At 53.0% G+C, this 23,718-nt stretch overlaps 1 protein-coding gene across 3 annotated transcripts in view; it reads left to right on the top strand.

Moving 5' to 3' along the window:
* RRBP1 (ribosome binding protein 1) overlaps positions 1-12,588 on the top strand; it is a 56,596-nt gene extending 44,008 nt beyond the window's left edge. For 2 of the 3 annotated variants that reach the window (XM_045008866.1, XM_045008867.1), the window contains exons 19-24: positions 1,898-1,981; positions 5,340-5,432; positions 6,704-6,787; positions 8,670-8,768; positions 10,143-10,286; positions 12,092-12,588. In XM_045008866.1, coding sequence (XP_044864801.1) covers positions 1,898-1,981; positions 5,340-5,432; positions 6,704-6,787; positions 8,670-8,768; positions 10,143-10,286; positions 12,092-12,130 — 543 coding nt within the window. In that variant the 3' untranslated portion in view covers positions 12,131-12,588. The remainder of the gene's footprint in view (positions 1-1,897; positions 1,982-5,339; positions 5,433-6,703; positions 6,788-8,669; positions 8,769-10,142; positions 10,287-12,091) is intronic. The other variant, XM_045008868.1, reaches the window with a different exon arrangement.
* The last annotated feature ends 11,130 nt before the right edge of the window (positions 12,589-23,718 follow it).

Below are 23,718 nucleotides of genomic sequence, written 5' to 3'. Positions count from 1 at the left end.
TGAACAGAGTGAGGGCGGAACTCCTCAGTCATCCATGGCTTTGCAAAGCATAAAGGAAGCCTTGTGTCTGGGTGTAAATATGCTGTCTGCCGTCCGCCTGGCTGAGCTAGCCGGCCAGGTGAAGGCTGAGATGCCCCAGCTCCTGTGCCTGTAGAAGCCGAAGAACTGCGTAGAACAGACAAGTCTTCGATTTGCAGAATAACTCTCTGGAGGATTTGAAAGGGAAGGAGCGGCTCCGAAATGGGCAGCAGGTTGGCATGGCGACCACTAGGCCCTGGCTGGACCCGCTACGCCTTCACTAGCCAGAGATGCGGATCCTACTTCACTAGCCTGCGTCTGCTCGCAGAAGGACAAACAACCTCTTTAAAATGGGCTTTACAAGACCTCAGGCTTGGCTCTGAAACCGGTCATTTTTTCGAAGGTGCCTCAGGGAGTCGGGCACCTGAGTCCTGTTGAATTGTAGTGAGAGTTGGGTACTTAACATGGGCTCCTTTGGCGATCCAGCCATAGAGCTTTCAAGATGCTGGCAGGAAAAGAGGCTGCTTTGACTGATGATTTAGCTGTTCTGGTCAGTCTGATGGTCCTAGCCATCGCACCATAAGAATACATGGTGATGAAGTGGGAGGAGAGAGGCCTAGTGTGTTTGCAAACCACCTAGCGAACAGGAGCGGCAAACGGGCGAGTTTTGCGAGGGGGCTCTCTGGGTGCAGGAGGAGTGACTACGTGAGCCTAGGGGATGAGGGAGATTTTTGTTTGTATGCTGCTTGCTGGGTGCTTGTTTTACGTTTTTCTAGTGTGGTCTGTTCTAGGGGCTGAGCGCTGGGCCTAGCGGCCTGCTGGGCCAGGCTGAGAGCTTCCTAAGGAGGCTGTAGCCTCCCATCCTCTGCTCCCTGGACAAGGGGGCTGGGCTAAGTCGGGGAGATCAGTTGATAAGTGCAGAGTAATGCACATTGGAAAACATCATCCCAACTAGCTCTACAAAATGATGGGCTCTAAATTAGCTGTTACCACTCAAGCAAGATCTTGGAGGAGTCATGGATAGTTCTCTGAAACCATCTGCTCAATGTGCCGCAGCAGTCAAAAATATCAAAAGATTGTTAGGAACCATAAGGAAAAGGCTAGATAACAGAACCAGAGAATATCCTAACGCCACTGTATAAATCCGCGGTACACCCGCACCTTAAATACTGTGTGCAGTTTTGGTTGTCCCATTTCAAAAAAGATAAAAAAAGGTACAGAGAAAGGCAATGAAAATGATTAGGGGTATGGAACAGCTTCTGTCTGAGGCGAGAGTGAAAACTCTGGGACTGTTAAGCTTGGAAAAGAGACAGCTTGGACTGGATATTCTAGAGGTCTATAAAATCATGACTGATGTTGAGAAAGTGAGTAAGGAAGTGTTGTTTATCCATCACGTAACACAAGAATGTGGTCACCCAGTGAAATGAATAGGCAGCAGGTTTAAAGCAGACCTCACACAGCTCACATTCAACCTGTGGAACTCATTGCCAGGGGATGTTGTAAAGGTCAAAAGTATAACTGGGTTCAAAAAAGAATTAGAGAAGTTTACAGAGGATAGGCCCCATTAATGCCCATTAGACATAATGGGCAGGGACGCAACCCCATGCTGCGGGTGTCCCTAAGCTTCTTACTAGCAGAAGCTGGGACTGGATGACGGGATGGATCCCTTGCTAATTGCCATATTCTGTGCCTTCCCTCTGAAGCATCTGGCACTTGTCGCTGTCGGAAGACAGGATATTGGGTTAAATGGGCCTTTGGTCTGACCCAGCACGTCCATTCTTATGTAACTGATATGCTGCTGCTTCTCCCTGCCACTCCAAACCCCCAAGCTTCTTCCAGACACTAACACAGCTGCTGACTTCCCTCTTCTTTTTTCCAGTTGAGGCAGCTCCTCTCTGAATCCCAAGAACAGCTGGATGCAGCAAAAGCAGAAGCACAGAAACAAAGCCAGGAGCTTGCATTGGTAATGGCTAATTTCTCGTTAATATCTAATCTAAGGTCGGGCCTACACTTAAAAGTTGTTGTCTCTACAGAACTATTTTGGTTAGGGGGGTGATTATTGTTAATGATGTATCGATACAATCTGTAGAGTGGGTGCAGCTATACTGATGTAAAGGTGCCTGTACCTGCGTATCTTTAGAGCTTGTCTACATGGGAATGCTCAGAATTGTTCTCAATTAACTTATAAAGTGGATTAAAGTCCCCTTCGTGTTCAGGAATAGCTATACTGGCATAAAGCACTTTTATCTTGGCATAACTCTGCCAACACTAGAGAGGATTGTAGCACTTCAGTTATACCAGTACCTCTTTAACTCCATAACTTTCCAGTGTCGATGAGACCTAACATAGAGGCGCTCTTCGGTGGAGAGTGGCAGGCTGGGAAGCTGTTGTAAACTGTGGTTAGTTGGAAGGGATGTAAGACTCTGACACTGATGAATTTCCCAAATCTCCACTGAATTCAGCATGGGGTCGGACTTCAAGTATGTCCAACTCCAAGTGCCCGTCGAACCATCTGCCAGGGGGATTTGTATTTTGAAAATGCTGAAGAAGGCGGCGAAGGGTTTCATACCATGAAACTCTTTGCAATTCTCATCATTGCTTTCTTGATTAGGCCATTTTTTCAGCTATGCCGGATGATTCCCAGGCAGAAGCATGAATCGAAGCTGCTGTAAAATGTATACAACCCAGCCAGCACATAAGCGCTACTGGATCATCTTCAGAATGTCAAGGAGTTACCATGTGAACTGACTCTCTGGGCACAGGGAATGATGCTCTCATGGGTCCAGGGATCAAATAACAAATTGACTCACTCCCTGTACCTTGCGCCCACACACAACTATATTAGACTGTTAAGGTTGCGAAGTCTAGCACGTAAATTGGGAAATGCCAGTGTAAACTTTTCATCGACTTTTAAGGCCAGAAGGGACCACGCAATCATCTAATCTGACCTCCTGCGTAACACGAGCCAAGGCTGCAAAGGTAGCCTTCATTCTGGCATTTCCTATGTTCGGCATGCTTGATTCTGCAACCTTAATATGATTTTAGTGTAGAGTGTCTGTCTAATACATATGTGCACACATTCCTTTGTTGGTTGCCATTGGATTTGGTAGTAGGTCCCCTTATGGGAGGGATCCTGAGGGCGTCCGGGGTCCCTCAGATGTCCTTACAGATCATCTGTTGGCTGGAGGAATCTTACTTCGGGTTCCTTTTGAAACTGGCTTTTCTGTATGTAAGAATTAGCCATAGAAATCTATGAAGGTTGCCTACCTATCTCTGAAATGGGGGAGGTTTAGGTTGGATGTTAGGAAAAACATTTTCACTAGGAGGGTGGTGAAGCACTGGAATGGGTTACCTAGGGGAGGTGGTGGAATCTCCTTCCTTAGAGGTTTTTAAGGCCCAGCTTGACAAAGCCCTGGCTGCAATGATTTAGTTGGGGATTGGTCCTGCTTTGAGCAGGGGGTTGGACTAGATACCTCCTGAGGTCCCTTCCAACCCTGATATTCTGTGAAGCCATTTGATCAATGTGATGTGACTACCCTGTAAGAAGGGGGAGTGTTAAGAAGTTAACAGGAGTGCCACTCCTAAGCGTTAAGAAATCATGAGGTTTATCTAAAAATGCCGGAATCTTATATGCTGGATTCTTATTTGCTTTCTGGGGTTGGGAACCTTACGGCTCACATTTCAAGCTTTTCTTTCCCAATATGTGGGCTAGAAGCTTTATATTTTTATTTTATTTTTTTTAAACAAAAACTGTGATTCTCACATAGCTGTGTAACTCCAGGAACTGGAGCTTTCAGAAAAGGAGTTTTGATATTGGGAGACGTGATAAAATCCTGAGGGTTGGTTACTTTTTAAATGGACGAGAGCCAGGCAGTTCAAAATCTCCCTCCACAGTGCACCAGCTGGTGTCTGGTTATAGCGTCTTTGGAATAATGAAAGCCTCCCCTGCACTGTAAGTCTAATCATTTGGATCATTCAGGTAGTTGTCACAGATCTGTACCTGCTGCTGAGGACTAATTAGACCAATTAAACAGGGAAGCAGTTGCAGGTATTTAGCAACTTGTATTTTGATGGAGCATCTCTTTTCCCAGAACAGGACCCATTGTAAATCTTCTAACCTTCAAACCCACGTCTCCGTAAAGGGCAGCGCCACACTGTGGATGGGCTGAGCAACTCCAGGGCTCCTTGGCAGACTTAGCAGAAATATACGCTGGCTTCTCTTGATAGCAGCCTCTGGCTCTGCCGCTCTCATTGGAAATGTTGCTCTTCATAACGGAAGTGGAGACAACTTAAAAAAATAAAATGTCCTTAAACAAATGCAAGGAAGGTGAAGTGTCAAATTTTGGCCTGTGTGGCTTAGAAAAAAGTTGTCGAAAGACCCCATTTAAGACACTCCCCCCCCCAATCATGTTTGAGTCATTTTTGTGTGATAAGCTTCTAACCAAGGAGTTGTCCCACTGTTACGCTGCAGGCAATTAATAGAGTGTTGCATTAAAGCGGTTTCCCTGCCTTTCTGTTGCTATTGCACTGTGAATGTCACAGCTCCACATAGAAGTAAACTCTTTACAGAATCTGAATGCAGGCTGTAGTGTCTTCTGGATCCATTGCAAAATCAGCTGTGTTTGGGATTCCTTCCGCAGATGACCTGTTGGAAAGCAAGACTGAATCTATCAGCCCCATGCCCTCCCTTTAATGTTACCGACTGTCCATTTATTAACTACAGGACTCCAAAACCATGGACTGAAAGCCCTGCCCCTAATCCTCCAGTTGGCTCCACCTTGATCTGATCCTTGTGTCTCTGAGGAACCCCAGGAACACATGTGAACACAGAAGTCTGAATGTGGGGATTCCACTGCAGGATCAGGGTCTGTTCTTGTAACTCTTCCATAGGGTTGAGTTTGTGACGGGTGAATTTCTCTGCTGGGGGTACCTGGCGAACCCCATCCATACCAGTGACGTTGCAGCTGTTCTTATGTCACTGAGTCTGGTCTGATTAACTTTGAACTGTTACTTTTGGGCAGTTTCAGGAGGACGTTCCGTGTTTGATCTTCATGGATCCTTTGTGGGATTTCTGACGGAGCGCAGTGGGATTTGGGTGTCTCATCCCCCTAGGCAACTCTGTGAATCTCTTCCCCTGTTGCTCAGCTAACTTCCTGTTGACTTGTTCAGGCAGCAGAACAAATCTGACTGCAGCTGCGTTCCTACTTTTGCTGGCCACGAGGCGTGTTTTTCCATTGGCCACCCTTCCTACCTCAAAACTTCGCCCACACCTTGGCTGCCACTGTGTGTCACTGAGCCAGGCTTGCTGGTCCTTGTTTCAGGTCAGGCAGCAGTTGAGGGAGATGAAGAGCCATGTGCATGATGGAGAAGCAGCTGGGTCGCGGGCTGACCCAAGCGAGCGTGAGCCCCTCGAGGTTAGGGCGGTGAGAGCACTGCACGCTAAGGCACTGATTAACGACTGCACTTGTCCCGTCTCCCGCTCGGCACCTGCATGATAATTGTATATGGCTTCACTGATGACTGTAGAATGTGTGTGTTGTGCTGTTTCTGTGGGGCTTCTATTGAGGTGGTTAATTTTCTTAACTAGATAAGGGAAGGGAACAAGCTTCACGTAACAAATATTCGTACCATGGCCCATTTGTAAAGAGAGGATTCAAAACACCCACTTTCTTATGGTAGTTCTAATGGGCCCCAGCTGAGACCAGGGCCCCATTGTACAGACAGCCCCTGCCCCAGAGCGCTTTGTTGAAGTAGATACCACGCAGGGCGAGAGGAAGGAAGTGGCATTACAGATGGGGGGGTGGGGGGACTGATGAAGTGACTTGCCCAGGGTCATGCAGGAAATCTGTGGCAGAGCCGGCAATCCAGCCCAGATCACCAGAGTCCCAGCTCAATGCCTTAGCAGTGAGACCATCATCTGGTCACTTTCTGAGCAGGAATGAGATCTGGCTTTGATCAGTGCTCTCTGCTTTTGAGACCTCCTTGGTCGATGACAGTGGGCTGACCGCTGGGCTTAGTGGCAGCACTATGCTTTAGGGGATCTGGGGTCAGACAATGGGTGGGCAGGGAGTCCTGCAGAGTTGAGGCACTGGGTCCTTGAAGTGAGGGAATCCATTACACGGCACTCCATATCTCTCTCTGGCCGGTTTTATGGGGTGCTGCCTTGTCTACTCAAGGCCCTGGAGGGTGGAGAATTCTGGTCTTACAGGACTTCTTGGGCTAAGGATCAGAATTCAGAGGGGCAAGGACTTTGTGTAGGAGTGGATTTCTAATCTCACTAACCAGAGTTGGGTTCCAGGAATTAACTGAGAGTCTTTCAGCCTAATCTTTCTCTCCTCACTAGCTTACTGACCCCACAAGCTGTGTTCTCTTAATTCTGTCCATGGTGGAGTTTTCCCCAAGGTGGTGGGGAGCCGTCAGATGAGACGGGTGGGGTCAGTCTGCTCTTGGCCTTTGCAGCCGGCTCCAGTTCAAGTTGCTGGGGCTGGAACAAGGGTGGAATATTGCACCAAATTGGGGAAAGCCTGGAAGATTTCCTTTGGGGATTAGAGATCGGAAGCAGGCCCTGGAAGCTTTGGGGAAAGCTCTAGTCTGTCTCTGTTTATCTGTGTGTAGCAGGCTTCGGGGTCCCATCGGCTCCAGTTGATCTTTCCGATGTGACTGATTCACTTCGTTTTCTGTGCAGTTGAAAACGCAGCTGGAACAAACCGAAGCCAACGTGGATAACGAGCAAGTGCTGAGGCAGAAGCTAGCGCTGGAGTTTGAAGAAGTAAGTTCAGACCTGCGTGTGCATGGGACATTCTCTGGCCTGTTGTCTGTGACACGGGATTGGGGGCTTTGCTTCCCTCTGGACAGAAGGTCTGTGTTTAAACCGATGGAGGAGGGAAAGTCCCTTTGAAAGGCTGTATGTGATCACCAGCATAGCAGAATTTCCAGGATGCTGGCTCTTCCGAGCTCTTAATGTGGGTGGGATTGCAGAGGTCATCATCCCTTCTGGCCTTTCCTCTATGCCTATTACTGACAAAGACCTAAAACCGAAAGCAACAAGTTTGGGCCTTTAATCATCTTTTACTTATTGGGTCGTTACCAGCATTTTACAACGAGTGTCACTTTAAGCAGTGAAGTGCGCTCTCTTTCCCCCATTTGGGATTTGCCTTTTCAGCCGTGCTCACTTTTTTTGAAACTTAAGGCAGCGGCTTGCTGCTGCAGGACTAAAACGGTAGCAAAAAGAACATTGTCCAAACACACGTCTCCAATTCCTCTACCTGTTTCCAAGCGTCCTCATAATCCTAAAAGGAAACTGTCAATGCCAAAGAACTTACATGTGCTACTTCCTAAATATTGGTCGTTATCCTGGTTGGCAAACGGGAAGGGTCTGAAGCTGCAGTAGCAAACCCCAAGGAACATCTGCGTGCCGGCGAGTGTTTATTTTGGAGATGCTCTTTCACCTACAGGTGGCAGCTGACCTGTGTTCTCCAAGTTTTGGGGTGCCCATGTTGAGGCATTTTAAAGGGGCAGGTGCTTGGCACTTTGACAGTTTGGGGATCCCTTTGGAAGGTTTCAAATTAGGCGCCAGAGTAGCTAGTCGCTCCTGAAAAATCTCAGCAGGCTTTACCTGTCTTGCAGGACTGAAACGGTTCCTCGGCCATACCTCTGTCAGCCTGTTTCACCACGTGCATTTGGTCCATTTCTTCTCGCTAAAATCTTTGGGACTCCTCTAGCCTGCTTGTCTGTGTCAGGGCTGCAGGAAAACGACTCCCCCAGTCTGCTTCTGTTGGGTCGAGTTGGCTGTCACTGGACCTTTTTTTTAAACGCAGCTCTACAAAAAAGTGGAAAACCAGCTTGAATTTAACCAATAGGACCCTGGCCTGTAAATGGGGGGAGGACAGGCTGGCTGCTTCTGGGGCAAATGCTACAATGTCCCAGCCAGCTGCTCATGGGGTGGTGGAAAGGCAGAACACAAGTCTGTGCCCTGTGTGTCCTTGTGCAACTCCCCCACCCCCCGCAACTCAAAAGTATGAAATGCCGAGTGGCTGCAGCTGCCATCAGCTCCCTTTTACCGGCCATAGCACATGGGTGCACATGCTAGCCGGTTAATTCTAGCAGTAAGTGAAGGCTGTTTGAGATATCGCCTTGCCCTGCCTCTTTCCAAGGAGCAAACCAGCATGGCTGCAGGGAGGGGCGTGGCTGTAGGGAGATCTTTAAAACTTCCTGAGCCTGATACGAAAAGATGTATGTGCATTTTGCTGGCAAACTCACCTGCCCAAGCAATACCAAGGCCTGCAATGCATTGGCTAGTTTCTGTTCGCAGCCTGCCACGGGTACATGCAAACCAACGCCACGGGTGGGAAAACGTAGCGCGTGGTGGTCGTGAAGAGGGTTTATCTTGAAAATTGAAGCTAGGATTAGCCTGAGCTGGTTTCTTAATGTAGCCACTGAGAGCAGTGTAACGTAGCTCTGCGCGGCGGGCGAAGGATAAGTGTCGCTATACCTGCGGCCGTGTGGTGTTGGGATTCTTGGCTAGAGAGCTTCCCCTCTGCTCTTCTGGGACGTGCCTCCTGGACCCCTATTCGTCCTGTCTGCTGACCACCCGTTTGAGTGTCAAGGATCCTAGTAGGGTAGGACTGACCTCTCACTTCCTGCAACCGCAGGCGCAGAGCTCTGTGTGCAGTTTGCAAGCCGAACTGGAAAAGCTGAGATCCGCTGCAAACGTAGCGTCCTCGGAAACAGAGGAGGTTCAGCACCTGAAGGTAATTCCCTGCACACCTCCTCACAGTGTGGGGTCTGCAAGCCCGGGAGGGCGAAGGGTGCCCTGGGCCAGATTCTGCTTCCAGTCTCTGTCTGCTGCTCCGGTAGCATAACGGTCCCACCGCAGGCTGGGTGAGAATTCTCTAGCTTGCGGGCCTAACCCTGTGAGGGGGCAGGGGCACTGCATTCAGTGCTGGCAGCTGCCGGGCCAGATGTAATCCACAAAGTGGGAAGTCTGGGTCCCCATAGCAGCCCAGAATGCAGCCCTGCCCTCTGATGCAGCCCGGAACCGATCCCAGCAGGGCGGCCTGAGCAGCACCGTTGGGGGCGGGGCTGGGAATAGCTCAGTGATTTGAGCATTGGCCTGCTAAACCCAGGGTTGTGAGTTCAATCCTTGAGGGGTCCATTTAGGGATCCGGGGCAAAAATCTGTCTGGGGATTGGCCCTGCTTTGAGCAGGGGGTTGGACTAGAAACCTCCTGAGGTCGCTGCCAACCCTGCTATTCTATGATGCTATGCTGTGCATTAAGGGGGAATGTTTGCCAAGCCAGGGAAGGGAAGCTATACGCAGGGTAAGTAGGGGCACACTCGCTGCTATCGCTGTGGTCCCTGACTTGGGCCTGAGAGCTGGATCCTGAAGCCACTCCTCACATCGGGCGTTGCACGGTGTACCTTCAGCCCTTCCTCGTGTGATGTCTCGCTGCAGCCGGCAGAGCTCCCCAGGCTCGGGCTGTGGGATCTGGCCCTGGTAGGGTGGCAGAGCAGAGGAAATAAGACTCCAAGGGCTGCTTCTCCCTTCAACCCTGGCATCAAGTGTGGCAGGGGGTTTAGGTGAAGCCGAGCCCCATCCTGCCCATTCCCATGGGTCCATGGCACTAGCGGGGAGGGAGAGCAGGCAGGTGAGGAGCAGCCCTGAGACTCTGCCTCTGATGGCCAGAGACTGGCAACCAGCATGTCATCCTCAGACACCAGTCGGATTCATACAGGAAGGAATGGGGCGCGCTGACTGTGTGGGACGGGGCCATCCATTGCTTTGGCCCCATCGCAGAAGGTGGCTAGACAGTTGGTGGGGCGATGAGATCCTGGCAAATGTCTGTTGTGCAGAAGCAAGTCTTGATTCTTTGTTCCTGCACAGAGACTCTCATTAAGGGAGACCGACCTGTGAAATGTGGGGATGAACATCAGTTACGTCTAGAGGGAGCTGAGCAAAGGTTTCTCCACTGTCAAACAAAAACCAGAGTGCAACCCCATAGCAAAAACCTCTCCAGGGGCTCTGCAAGGTGGGAGTGGCCTGTGAATGCTGCTGCTCTGTGTCCAGTGATCAGTAAATGATTGATCTAGTTATCACAAATAATAGTTTACTTCAATTGTGTGCAGGAAAGACTTGAGAAGGAGAAGAAGCTAACGAAGGACTTGGGACAAGCTGCTACCAAACTCCAAGAGCTATTGAAGATTACCCAGGGACAACTGGCCAAAGAAAGAGAAGCAGTGAAGAAATTGAAAGAGCAGCTTCAAGACACGGTATTGCATCTGTCTTCAAATGGAACGTAATGGTGTGCGGATAGAACCAGGAAGCCACAACCGAGACTGGGACCCTGTTATGCTAAGCACTGCACAGACACGCAGGAAGGGACCGTCTCTGCCCTGAAGACCTTACAGTTGAAATAGATGAATCAAAGGGTGGGGAACGGCAGGGCCGTCTCTACTGTTTTTTGCTGCCCCAAGCAGCGTGCCGAATTGCCGCCGCTGACGGCGGGGACGGTCTGTGTGCTGTTAGGGCAGCACGTGCGTTTCCATGACGGTGTAAATTCGGCATCTTCACCTGGAAGACAGAACCTGCACCGCTGCGGACAGCTGAACATAGAAGCTCCCGCCGCGGAAATGCGCGTGCGCCCTAACGGCACATGGACTGCCCCCGCCATCTGGGGTGGCAATTCGGCACGCTGCTTGGGGGCAAGAACACACGCACTGCTGCCCCTTGCAGATTGCTGCCCTAAGCAGCTGCTTGGAATGCTGGTGCCTGGAGCCGGCCCTGGGGAACAGCGACTCCGAGATGAAGTGATTTGCCCAAGGATGCAGGGAATCCGACAGTTGGCAACAGATCTTCTGAGTCCCGGCCCAGTGCTTTAACCATTAGACCATCTTTCCTATTCAAGTATCAGAGGGGGAGCCGTGTGAGTCTGGCTCTGTAAAAGCAGCAAAGAATCCTGTGGCACCTTATAGACTAACAGACGTATTGAAGCATGAGCTTTCGTGGGTGAATACCCACTTCCTATTCAAGACGCACATAATGCACAAAAACGGGAATTTTACAAGGGGACACTGCCCGGGCTGCTGTTAGCGGTGGCAGAACATAGAGTAGAGGAATCCATTTCCCCTTATCAACTTTTTCAACAAAAATTCAGATTCTGGACAGCATGACTGGTAGTTCAGCCATGTTGGTTTCAGGATGTGAGAGACACATGGTGGGTGAGGTAATCTCTCTTATTGGACCAACTCCACTTGGTGGAAGAGACGAGCCCTTGAGCTCCACCGAACTCTTCTTCAGATCTGGGAAAGGTACTCGGCGCCTCACAGAATTGAAGCTTCCAGGCTTATCTTTTGAAGGTGCTGTGCAGGTTTCCTTTGAGGATGAGGACTGAGCGGTCAGATATGGAGTGATCACTTTATAGCAAGTGTTCACCCACAGGTGATAGGGTGCTTTTGTCTTTTTATCGTTTTCCTGTATGAGTTCATTTGAGAGTATAGTTCTGTTTGGTTTTACACATGTAGTTGTTGGTGCATTTGATGCACCTTCTAAAGATGAGCTTGGGAACTTAAATTCATAACTGTGCTAGACACCAAAAATTATGGATTCAATAGAGACCTTGGTTTTCTGTCTCGTTACAAGGATCTGTAACCTACTCTTTCTTTTCCTATGAGTGCAGAGGTGTTAATTACCCCCTTCATTTTGAATGGTTTCTTGCAACATGTGTTAACTCCTTATGCTTAATCTCTTCCACCTTGTATTTAGCTGTGACACTGAGTACATTTCCCAGACTTGAGGAAAAGGTCTATGGAGCTCAAAAGCTTGTCTCTTTCACCAACAAAAGTTAATCTGACTGCATGGCCAGAAGCCAGATCTGGCCTATAGGGGCATCAGTGTTAACATCACTGGATCAGGGGTTCTTTGAGTCAAATGTTGAATCCAGTCTCTGCATTATGATATTGACGTAATTGTTAGATAAAACCCTGTCCCTAAGAATACCTGCTTACTCAACTACTAAAAACATAATACGTGTTCTATATACAATCCTATAACCTGTTCTGCTCTCTCTCTCTTCCAGGGAGAAGACAACGGTTCAAAGGAAGGAACTTCTGTCTGATGGGTCTAAGATCTAGAATTTACTATTCCACTTACCAAAATGCCTTACACGTTCCTAAAAATATATGCTCAGTTCTTTGCAGATAAAGACACACAAGCCATTAGTGACCCCAGAAACCTCCTAGTTTGAGATTGAAAAGGATACAAGTACACACTGCAGACGTACATCTGTAAAGGAATTTTCATACTGTTTTTTTGTAAAACTGTGTTCCCTGGGGAAAGCCCTGACTGTGTCAGCCAGCTGCTTCCAAGCCTTTACCTTCTGTAGTAACAGAATCCATGAATGTGCGAAAAGGGAAGACTCTGTGTTTGTTCATCAATCAGTGCAATTTTTGTCTTTTTGGAGTGAATGAAGCCTGGAAGGTACATGACGCCCCTGTTCGTTGTACCAGGCGGCTGTTGGCAAGTGTCCTTGTGAATTTCTGGACGGTAATGCAATTAAACCAATGGTGTAGCTAACGAGGGGTTGTGCTGGTCTTATTTTGAGGCACTAGCAGCAAATGCTCCTGGTGATGGTATAAAGTGCTACGATCGTAACAGACCTTGAGTCCTCCATGTCCCAAAGGCCCCATCCCCCAGCCGCAGGACGGAACAGAAAGGTGGCGCTCCGCTTTTCTTGCTCTTCCGTGAGTGATGTGAGCAGAGGGCGGAGTTTACAACACTCCTGATTCCACGGTGTGAGGGAGGGACAGAGATGGTCCTGGGGCGTCAGGGGAATGTGTCCTGTACCAGGAGCGCTGAACACAGCAGTGGGAGCTGGCGAGACGGGTTTGACATGGCGGGAGTGCCAGCTGCCCTGGTCCATCTTGGGCATCCAGGAAGTTTCCCTGCTGCTGGTCGCGTGCATGATTTTCACGGCGTCCCACGGGAGCCTCGAACCTGGAGTTGTCCAGGAGGGGAAGAGCTGTATGGAGAAGTCAGGCCAAGCTGTGGCTTCAGCTTTTCTGAACGCAGGTGAGCCGTGAGCCCATCTCTGCTGCCATTGACGTTGGTGACGAAACTCCTGTTGACTTTGGTTCGGTAGGAGCTGAGCTGGGTCGGCACTTGGTGCTTTCAGGGGTGAGATTTTTCCCTCGAAAGATCTAATTCCTCCCCGTGCTGCCCCCCGGTGGTCACTTTTAAATGTTCGATAGAGTGGCCTGATTGGAGGAGGTGAGAGCACAGGGGCTGGTCTGATCCTGTGGGGATCAGGAGGCTTGTGTGGATGTAGCCGAGGTAGCCAAGTCCCTCTCTCTTTAAGGGCAGGTTTAACTGGTGCTTGGTGCACGTGCTGCTCCGTACAACCTACTTGGACTTGCTTATGTTAAACCAGCCCTTTTGCGCCCCCTGCTGCTTAAGCACTCATTTTGTTCCTTGTCCTGCGTCTGCAGGGGTCCCAGGCGTTCGTGGGCAAAGCATGCGCTGCTTTAGCATCAAAGGGAGCCTTCAAAGCCAGGGTGGAGTGGGGTTAGTCGGGGCAGAGTCTGGGGCTCTGTCAGTAGAGGATAAAGACCCTTCTCTTTGTTCCCAGCAGGGCTCTAGGGGTCCGGGTGCAGGTGGAACCAGTGCTGATGTTTGTCTTGGTGCCTTGTGTGTTCCCCTCCCCTGTATTTACACCTGAAATCAGATTCCTGCCCCAGGCTCTGGCTGCCCCTAGCACATCACGGCAGCAATTCGAGTGATTGGCTGCCCGATGGCCTGAGAGGCCTGACTACAGGAGAGGGTTCATGGCGGTGCAGCCCAAATGGAGGGAGGGGCCTAACTCATTTGAGGGGCAGGGCCTAGGCCACACCCCTCTCCTGAGCGTTTCCTATTGGCTAGATTTGGCAGCTCCCAGCCCAGCCTGCTGGCTTCCGTGAATGCCATTCACAGGCCGCTAACTCTGCCCAGGCGTGGTATAGGGACGCAGGGTTGTGAAGTCCACCAGGCGGCAGGGCCCGAAGACTGAGCAGCGCAGTGCCTCTAAGTGACTCTAGTTCCAGGAGTTCCTCGACCGGGACTGTCCTGGCAGACCAGGGACGTATTTATACAGCAGCCACCTGCCCGGTGCTTCTGGGCCAGCCAGGATTCTTGGGCATCTCGCCGTGCTTTGTTGTGCTGCCTAGTGAAGTCGTACCCGGCTGGGAGGTCCTTTGCTCCCCCCATTACACCAGACTGGTGCCCCTCACTTGCTTGTGGGAGGCGAGTCCTGATCCCGTATGATGCTGCGCTGGAGTAAAGCCTTATGCTCATTGCACCTCGCGGTTTGGGAACCAACAAGGGCTACGTGGACACGTGGGTGGCTGAACCCTGCTTTGCTCCTGGAGGTGAGCCCGACGAGGGATGTTCTGTGCTGCTCGCTCGCTGACACTCGGAGGAGTTCGGTTTCTGTCCTGCTGTGCTTATCTCCCCTGGCCGAACATTGCTGCAGCAGTAACCACTTCACTGATTTAAACAGCAACGGGAGGGAGGATTCGCCATCTGCGTGGAGGTGCCAGGCTCAGCAGCCACCAGAGGCTGGGCATGGTGAAGACTCACTGGTGGTTATTACCTGCTGACTAACTGTGGGCATGCAGCTGTGAGCTGTGTTTCCACCCGGCCGTGTCCCTGGCTGGCTGCAGGCGTGGGCCAATGTTGCTGCATGGCTGGGCCGGCCCCTAGCTTTTCATTCCAAGCTCAGGATCCACCCCTCTTGCCTTCAGGGAAACCACTAGACCCTAGGCTGTCTGTCGCTGCCTTGGCAACTGGCCCTGTGCCCAGCCTTCCATTTGCTGGCACGTGGCACCTAAACGTCACCAGTGGCTCCTGGGCTAGTCTCTTACTCCTGGAGGGTTCTGGCAGCCTGTGCTGGATATGGACTGTGCTGTAGCAGCTCATAGCTCAAAACTGGGCTGCAGATCCCAGGGGGCTGGGGATATGGCCTCTCAGCCTGCGGGTCCCAGGCCAAGTCCTCCCACGATTGCCCACCAAAGGCAGGAGGGTAACGTGGCAGCTAATTAATTCTAATTGAAATAACTTTCCATAGACGGTCGGGTGGGTCTTTAAAGGCACAGAAAGGGTGGGTAGGCACCTGCCTCTCATGGACTAGCCACTGGGCAGTAACTACTAGTGGTGCCTTGGAGAATCTCCCCTGCAACCTAACTTTAATCTACCTGGAGCTGTCTGCATCCAGCAGGCAGGGAGTAGGGAAGGGGATTCCTCAGCTCTGCACCGGTGCCTGAGGCCCAGGTCCTCAAAGCTATTCAGGCTCGTTCCATCCACCTCAATCAGTGGATGTCAGGGGCCTCATCACCTTTAGGGATCTGGGCCTAAGTCTATCTCAAGGTGTAGACATACCCCAAATGTCAGGGGCCGAGAGTCATTGATTCAAATTAAATTTGTGCATTAGGAACTTGAACTCCTGTAGCCTGCAGCCATGTGACAACATCCTGTGCTCAACTCTGCTGGTGGGGGTGGGGTGGGTAGGAGATGAGGAGTGAGAGCTGATTTGTGCTTCTTCCATTCATTCACGTCCCCTTCTTGGCCATCAGCCTGCGAGCAGTAACTCTGCTTGAGGCCGCAGCTTTGTCACATGCCGTGGTTCCTTGCCTGGTACCTGCACCAGCTGCTTTCCCTGCAGGAAACGGGGCATAGGATTGCACAGGGAGGTTTCCCAGCGCCATCATGAGGCTGCCTTCACAGCACCGCTTCACCATTCAAAATCCAGCTTCCCTTTGTGGTGGTGGTTCTAGCCGCCTATTCCTCTCTGCTTTCTGCTCTTTGTAAGCCCCTGCACGACCCCGGCTCCCATGCCCCTCCGCTCCAGCCACTGGCCTCGCCGCTGCGGAGGAGATGGTGCGTGTATTGTGCGGGAGGAGGTGGCTGCCCAAGTGAGAAATGTTGCTCTCTGGCCTGGGAGGCAGAACTGCAGGGTAGCAGGCTGCAGCTAGTGTCACGGCCTGGTGTCTGGGGGTATTAGCTGTATAACAGGTTAATAAAAGAATAAGGCCTTGTCTACATGACAGAGCCTTTGCTGCTATTGCTATGCTGACAGAGCCCCCTCGTGGAGATGCAGTATATGTTGGGATGCCAGCAGAGCTCCTCCTACCTCCCTGAGGCTAGGTCTACACTGGGGGGGTGTCGACCTAAGGTACGCTGACTTCAGCTACGCCACCAGCGAATAGTGTAGCTGAAGTCGGCGTATCTTAGGTTGATTTACCTGGCGTGTATTCTGTAGGACTGTTTTCTGCCAAAGCAACTCTCCCTTCATTGACACAGTACAGCAACTGCCTATTCTTAGAGAGAGAGGCTATGTCATTGCCTGTTCTCCTGGGCTGAGGCTGAACTGCCCCAGCAAAGCGGTGTGGCTGGAACGAGCTGACTCTCTTTTCCAAAGACCTAATGGAAGGAACAAGAGTCTTTAAAATCACCCAGCTCAACATCAAAACTCCTAGGACTGATCCAGAAGCTCGGGGGCTGGGCTGAGTTTAAATAGCGCCGGTATGAGCGTGGAAGGAAGTCACTAGGGTCACTGAACTCATGCTCCCTTTATAGCTCTGTATTAATAATACGACTTTGCTTCCTGTAGCGCTCCAAGAGCGTAACAAAGTGTCTAGAGGGGAATATAGGCACATACAGCGGGGAAGAGACTTGCTCCAGGTCACATAAGCAGTTCATGGTAGAGGCTGGAAAAGGACCCAGATCCCCTGGCACCTGGCTCACACTCACGGCTGTCTGTGCAGAGTGCCAGAAGCAATCAGAACTCCACCCGTTCGGCACTGTGCTGAGCAGCTGCAGCCCGGACGTGGAGGAAGAAGAGAAGAGTAGTTAAAGGTGGTACTTGCACCACTTTGAAATCAGTGTTAATTACCCTGAACCAGGCAGGGGGGAGCTGGTGCTTCCTGGGGCAGTGCAGCCTGCTCCAGCTGAATACAGCAAGCAGGGCATCAGTTCTATTTCTGCATGCCCCAGGCCTCCCTTTGATGCATTTTTATTTTTAGGGGGGAGAGGGGGAAGAGGTCTCTTGCTGCTGTACTGCATTGTCTGCATCGTACCCTGCTCCTAGTAAAACCTAACCCTGTGTCTAAGCCGAGACAGCCTTCTGTTCTGTATCAGTTGTGATCCCATGTTCACCACCGCAGCAGCTCAGCACTGAGCCTGACATCAGCCAGGCGTTCTTACCCTCTCTCCAGCCGCAGAAGTGGCAGCAGTGGGGCCTGTTCAGTACTGGCCACAGCCCTAAGTGACTTTATATCTACTACTCAGACACTGAGTTCCCAGGTGCCTGTTCATCTGGAAAAGGCAGGGTCAGGGGATTAGTGAGGGAGAGAAACTTTGGGGAAAATCTCATCAAAAGCCGCTCAAGGAAAGTGGATAGCGCACTAACCCTTGAGAAGAGGCATCGGTCCATGTCCTTTGCTGTTTAGAAGCAGCAACAAGCCGGGCTCTCATCACATTAGGCAACAGCACAATAACTTCACCCTTTTTTTGGCAATGATTTTGTAAAGAGCATTATGTAAAACAGCCTGCGGTAATAACAAGCAGAGCCCCGGGGGGGCCACAGCAATGAGCACCGGTTGTGCTGCACAACAGGGCCGTGGCACTGTTAAAGGGGTACTAGCATTGGAAGTGAGGCTCACATACAGGACTGCTACATTGCTGTGTGGTAACAGGCTCGTCTTTAATGCCATGGCCACAGTGGCCCCCGGGAACCAGCTACACATTTTCTTGGGGGAAGGGGGGTAGGACTGGATGATGGAGGCAAAGCCAACACCAGAGTCAGCTAAACACGTCCCAGTGGAGCAGGGGCTGAGCGCTGTAGCTGACCAGCTTGGCGGCCTCACACTTTGCCGGAAGAGGTAGGATACCCTGGTGGAGCTGTCTCATCCACTGACCTCTAACACCAAGCAGCCTCTCTGTGAAGGGAGACCTAGATCCCCCTTCCCCAGTGTATAATTCAGTAGCAGAGCTGTATGAGTCTGCAAACCACACCCTGCAGTCAGCTGCTCCTGGACACAGAATAGTTTGGTCCCCTTTAGCTGAAGACCAGGGTATGCTCCCCTGGGCCCCTGTGAGTGGCTCACACACGGGTGCAGCTGTAACCCAGAACCCATATTGGACACTGATAAGCAGGGCTGGAGCTAACTATGGCAGAGGGGTGGGGTGGAGTGGCTGAGTGCATCTTAACTTGAGCCCAGGAGGGCAGAAGAGCCCTACAGTATTGTAATGGGGTCAGGCCAGCCCTCCCAGGGAGTAGCACTGCTGAGCCACTCCAGAAAGTGAACAAATAAAACACCCCAGTCCCCTAGTGTCAGCTGGACTGGAACAGCAGGGTGGGGGTTCTGGCCCCTGGTGCACGTACCTGTAATTTCAGCCTTTGGACAGCAGGGGTCAGCACTCTGAGCCAGCTCCCCCCGTGTAGACGGTAGTGTGGGGAGATCACCCCATCGGCTTGCCTTGGGTGGTGTCCAGGCAGCACCTCTGGTAACACCCCTGTGCTGTTCCCCCCCGCACCCCAACCATCCTCCTTGTCTCTCTGCACAGTGCTGTCACTCCGCCGGACATGCTGGCAGCACCTGGCCCCGCGTCTAGTTCTATTACTGTAGGACGGGGTGGGGGGGCTCACACTCAAATGCCCACACGGGCCACATGGGAGCTAGTTCATTGGCCTGCGGGCCGCATTACACTCTCTCTCTCTCTCTCTCTCACACACCCTCCCCCCAACCCCGCTGCCCCTCACTCACCCCTTCCATGAGTTCCTGCCTCTTCCCAGCCCCCATTCCAACCTCTTCCCTGAAGTCGCTGCCCCCCAGAGGGTGCATGAGGGATGTGGTGGGGGTTCAGGGCAGGGAGTTGAGGTGCAGGCAGGGGGTTGGGGTGCAGGCAAGGAAGGGCTCAGGGTGCAGAAGGGGTGTGGGATGCAGGCAGAGGGCTCAGGGCAGGGAATTGAGGGTGCAGAAGGGGTGTGGGTTGCAAAAGGGGGCTCAGGACAGGGGAATGGGGTGCAGCAGGGGGCTCAGGACAGGCGGTTTGAGGTGCAGCAGGGGGCTCAGGGCAGGGGGGGGGCTGAGGTGCAGGCAGGGGGCTCAGGACGGGAATGGGGTGCAGTAGGGGGCTCAGGGCAGGGGGGGTTGAGGTGCAGGCAGGGGGCTCAGGACGGGAATGGGGTACAGCAGGGGGCTCAGGGCAGGGGGGTTGAGGTGCAGGCAGGGGGCTCAGGGCAGGGGAATGGGGTGCAGCAGGGGGCTCAGGGGAATGGGGTGCAGTAGGGGGCTCAGGGCAGGGGGTTGAGGTGCAGGCAGGGGGCTCAGGGCAGGGGAATGGGGTGCAGCAGGGGGCTCAGGGCAGGGGGGGTTGAGGTGCAGGCAGGGGGCTCAGGGCAGGGGACTGGGGTGCAGTAGGGGCTCACGGCAGGGGCGGTGGAGGTGCAGCAAGGGGGATCAGGGCAGGGGAATGGGGTGCAGTGGGGGGCTCCGGGCATGGGTGGGGGGGGTGCAGTAGGGGGCTCAGGGCAGGGGGGGTTGAGGTGCAGGCAGGGGGCTCAGGACAGGGGAATGGGGTGCAGCAGGGGGCTCAGGGCATGGGGTGGGGGGTGCAGTAGGGGGCTCAGGGCGGGGTTTGGGGTGCAGCAGGGGGCTCAGGGCAGGGGGTTTGAGGTGCAGCAGGGGGCTCAGGACAGGGGAATGGGGTGCAGCAGGGGGCTCAGGGCAGGGGGTTGAGGTGCAGGCAGGGGGCTCAGGGCAGGGGAATGGGGTGCAGCAGGGGGCTCAGGGCAGGGGGGTTGAGGTGCAGGCAGGGGGCTCAGGGCAGGGGAATGGGGTGCAGTAGGGGGCTCAGGGCATGGGGTGGGGGGTGCAGTAGGGGGCTCAGGGCAGGGGGGGTTGAGGTGCAGGCAGGGGGCTCAGGACAGGGGAATGGGGTGCAGCAGGGGGCTCAGGGCATGGGTGGGGGGTGCAGTAGGGGCTCAGGGCAGGGGGGTTTGTGGTGCAGGACGGGGGCTCAGGGCAGGGGAATGGGGTGCAGTAGGGGGCTCAGGGCAGGGGAATGGGGTGCAGCAGGGGGCTCAGGGCAGGGGGGGGTTGAGGTGCAGGCAGGGGGCTCAGGGCAGGGGAATGGGGTGCAGTAGGGGGCTCAGGGCATGGGGTGGGGGGTGCAGTAGGGGGCTCAGGGCAGGGGGGGTTTGAGGTGCAGGCAGGGGGCTCAGGACAGGGGAATGGGGTGCAGCAGGGGGCTCAGGGCATGGGGTGGGGGGTGCAGTAGGGGGCTCAGGGCAGGGGGGTTGAGGTGCAGGCAGGGGGCTCAGGACAGGGGAATGGGGTGCAGTAGGGGGCTCAGGGCAGGGGGTTGAGGTGCAGGCAGGGGGCTCAGGGCAGGGGGATGAGGTGCAGGCAGCAGGCTCAGGACAGGGGAATGGGGTGCAGTAGGGGGCTCAGGGCAGGGGGGGTTGAGGTGCAGGCAGGGGGCTCAGGAAAGGGGAATGGGGTGCAGCAGGGGGCTCAGGACAGGGGACTGGGGTGCAGTAGGGGGCTCAGGGCAGGGGGGGCTGAGGTGCAGGCAGGGGGCTCAGGGCAGAGGGGGGTTGAGGTGCAGGCCGGAGGCTCAGGAGAGGGGAATGGGGTGCAGTAGGGGGCTCAGGGCAGGGGGGGTTGAGGTGCAGGCAGGGGGCTCAGGACAGGGGAATGGGGTGCAGTAGGGGGCTCAGGGCAGGGGGGGGCTGAGGTGCAGGCAGGGGGCTCAGGAGAGGGGAATGGGGTGCAGTAGGGGGCTCAGGGCAGGGGGGAGCTCAGGGCAGGGAGTTGGGGGGGCAGGATGCAGGAGGGCTTTGCACTCTGGGGTGGCAGCGGGGACGTGGTTCCAGCTGCTTCAGGGAGTGGTACGGGGCTCGGGGGAATCCTGCGGGTGTAGTTTGCCCACCCCTGGGCTGGAGGTAGGCCCGCGGGGGTTGAGGGGGGGGCGGGTGCAAGCTGCTTGGCAGGCCACAGGAAATAGCCCCGCGTGGGCCCCGTGCTTGAGCCCCCTGCTGTAGAACACCCTGTGTCACACTGGTTTCTCTTCATTCCCCTTTAGCACATGCTCTCTCTCTAACAGCCTGGCCTAGCCCCGTGTCACTTCCCCCGTCTCTACAGGGGAGGTTTGCTGGATTTCAGCCAGTGCCATCGCTATACCAGTCCCAATGCCTACAGGGCGCAGGCTAAACTGCTCTCAGCCTGGCATCTCACCCCAGCAGTTTAACCTTGGTTTCAACCAGGTGTAGGCTTTGCTGGGCTACCCTACAGATCTGCATCATCAGCTGGTGCCCGCTGGCTGTGACACTCAGGCAAAGCCCCAGCCTCCATCCCCTCCCATCCAGGGGCAGAGTTAACCCTGAGAGCCTCCCTCCCTCCCCGCTGACTCGGCCCTTGGCTTCACTCCAGCTGCTGCTCCCAGAGCAGGGCTGCAGGAGGGTCACACTTCCCCTGGCCACATGCACAGATCTGCCAGGCTGCAGCAGGCACTGCACAGCCACACTGGCTGAACACTCCCCTTTCTCTTGTGTGCCAAGGAGTGGCAGGCAGGTCCCAGTTTCTTCACTCCTCTCCCTGCCAAGATAGGGCCGCTCCTCCAGCAACTGTATTTGCTTAGGGAATGCTATAACCTGTATGCCAAGGGCTCTCCACTTCCAGGAAGAGCCCAGTGCTGTGATGGCAGCTCTGCTTATTTTACCATAAAAGGGCAGCGAGGGTGATGGGACACATGACGGGGGGTGGGGCGAGGAGAGAGTCCACCAGTGGCATGGGCTGTAGAGGGAGGATAGTGCAACTCTAGGAGTCAGGAGACCTGGCACCTTCTATCTCCACCCCCCCAACACACACACACACTCTTGGACAGGGGGTAGGTGTCTTAGGCAAAACTTTTCAAACTGGACAGTCTAAAATTAGGCTCCTCTATTTTTTTCAGAAGGCTGCAGACCCGACCGCCATCCAAGGCCACAGGAACTGCAGGTACGCAGCAGCTTTGACAGACTATTGAAGTGACCACATTCAAACCGTTGGGCTTTTAAAATGTCTCTGCTCAGTGTTGCCATCTAGAGGACAGAGCCATGGTACGCCTAACCTCCTTCGTGCAGAAATCCACAGCAATCTATGCCACAGAGCTGAGAATATTCTCCGAGCCGAGAATTATTCCTACCACTCCCACCCCACTAGCAATGCCGACAGATTGGTGCAAGACAGAGGGGACTCTTTTCCTCTTGCCTGTGGCTCCTAGGTCAGGCTTCCCTGCCAAGGTGCCTGTGATGAAATCCCTTTCTTTGACACTAAGCTTCTCCCCCTTCACACTCGGTCATACAAGCAGAGGCCTTGTACGGAAGGTTGAAGAGAAGTTTTGTTCGGTAACTCACCCTAGGAGTGGTAGGGTGTGGTTAGTGCCTGCGGAGAGCCTGGCGTAGCATGACCCTTGGCCACCCTCGGGCAGTAGGGTCAGTGTCTCCTGCCAAGGAATATTGCCAGTACCAAGAACCATTTTACTCCAAACACCAGTATCCTATTCACCAGCATCAAGGCTGATGGGGAAGGCAGCCATTAGCCACTCCCATCAGCTGGAACTGGGAAGACTGGGCATTATCCTCCCAGGTCCAGCAAGCGTGACTGCGTTTCATCTCTATGCTCACAAGGGCACTCATGATGAGAGGATAGTCAATGTGCCTGCCAGGCTAAGCCGTTCCAATTGGTTTCTTTACTCTGCCATTTAGCAATGAATCCTGTTAAATAGGGAATGGAAGCCTGGGTCCACTGCACTCCCCTTGACTTAAGCGGAGCAGGAATTTTCCTTAGAGATTTTGATCCAGTGCTTGACAATCTCTTCTGGATTGTAGCTCCACCTTAACCGTGAGCTCTCTTTATTTGTTAAGGCAAAGTCTGAGTAAGGAACTAGGAGCGGCACTTATCTGAAAGCAGACTTTAACCAGCTGAGAAAGCAGAAACTTCTAGCAGGTATTACTCACTCCAGTTTGTGGAGGAGTGAGTCAGGACAAATGCTCAAAGAGATACTTTTAACACAGCCTACTTCCTTTTCTTGACTTAAAGAAGGATTTCTGATGCCTCATGGATCTTCATAGATTTCAATCACAAAAAAGGTAGTGGGTGGATACCACATGAGCAGCTGCCCAGTTAATCAGAAAATGCAAGTGTGAAGGTTTCAACAGCAATGCAACAGAGACCATGCAGAGCAGGGAGTGTGTTTATGCATCATGCAACGATCTATTACATTTAAGGAGAAAAACAGGTCTCGTCAGTAGCAGATGTGTACTGACTACCTAAACATCACTATAATGAAAGTGAAGGTTCCAATATTTTCCCAGTTAAACAAGGCAAACCCTCCCATTGCTGACCCCATTCACTGCCACATGAACCTGGAAAGCAGAAAGCGCTTCAACTTATAAGAAACTCTCCTTTGGTGTTTCTGGCATTCAAGTTGAGGAGCTGACAAAGTATCTGATAGCCAAGAGCTGAGACCACTTTGGGCTGCTGACTAGGTCCTCATGCAAGCTTTATAGCACAATAGTGGAAGTTACACAGCAGCCACTTCCTATTTCTAGATGGTAAGGAACTGGGGCTGGCTCTGGAAGGTACTGAAAGAAGAAGAGATATTCATGTTGAGAGATTGTGCCTGCTG

The sequence above is a fragment of the Mauremys mutica genome, chromosome 3, assembly GCF_020497125.1.
Source record: "Mauremys mutica isolate MM-2020 ecotype Southern chromosome 3, ASM2049712v1, whole genome shotgun sequence".
NCBI classification, from domain to species: Eukaryota; Metazoa; Chordata; order Testudines; family Geoemydidae; genus Mauremys; species Mauremys mutica.
Note: the sequence above shows the minus strand (reverse complement) of the source record. Positions and strands in the feature narration are given on the sequence as shown.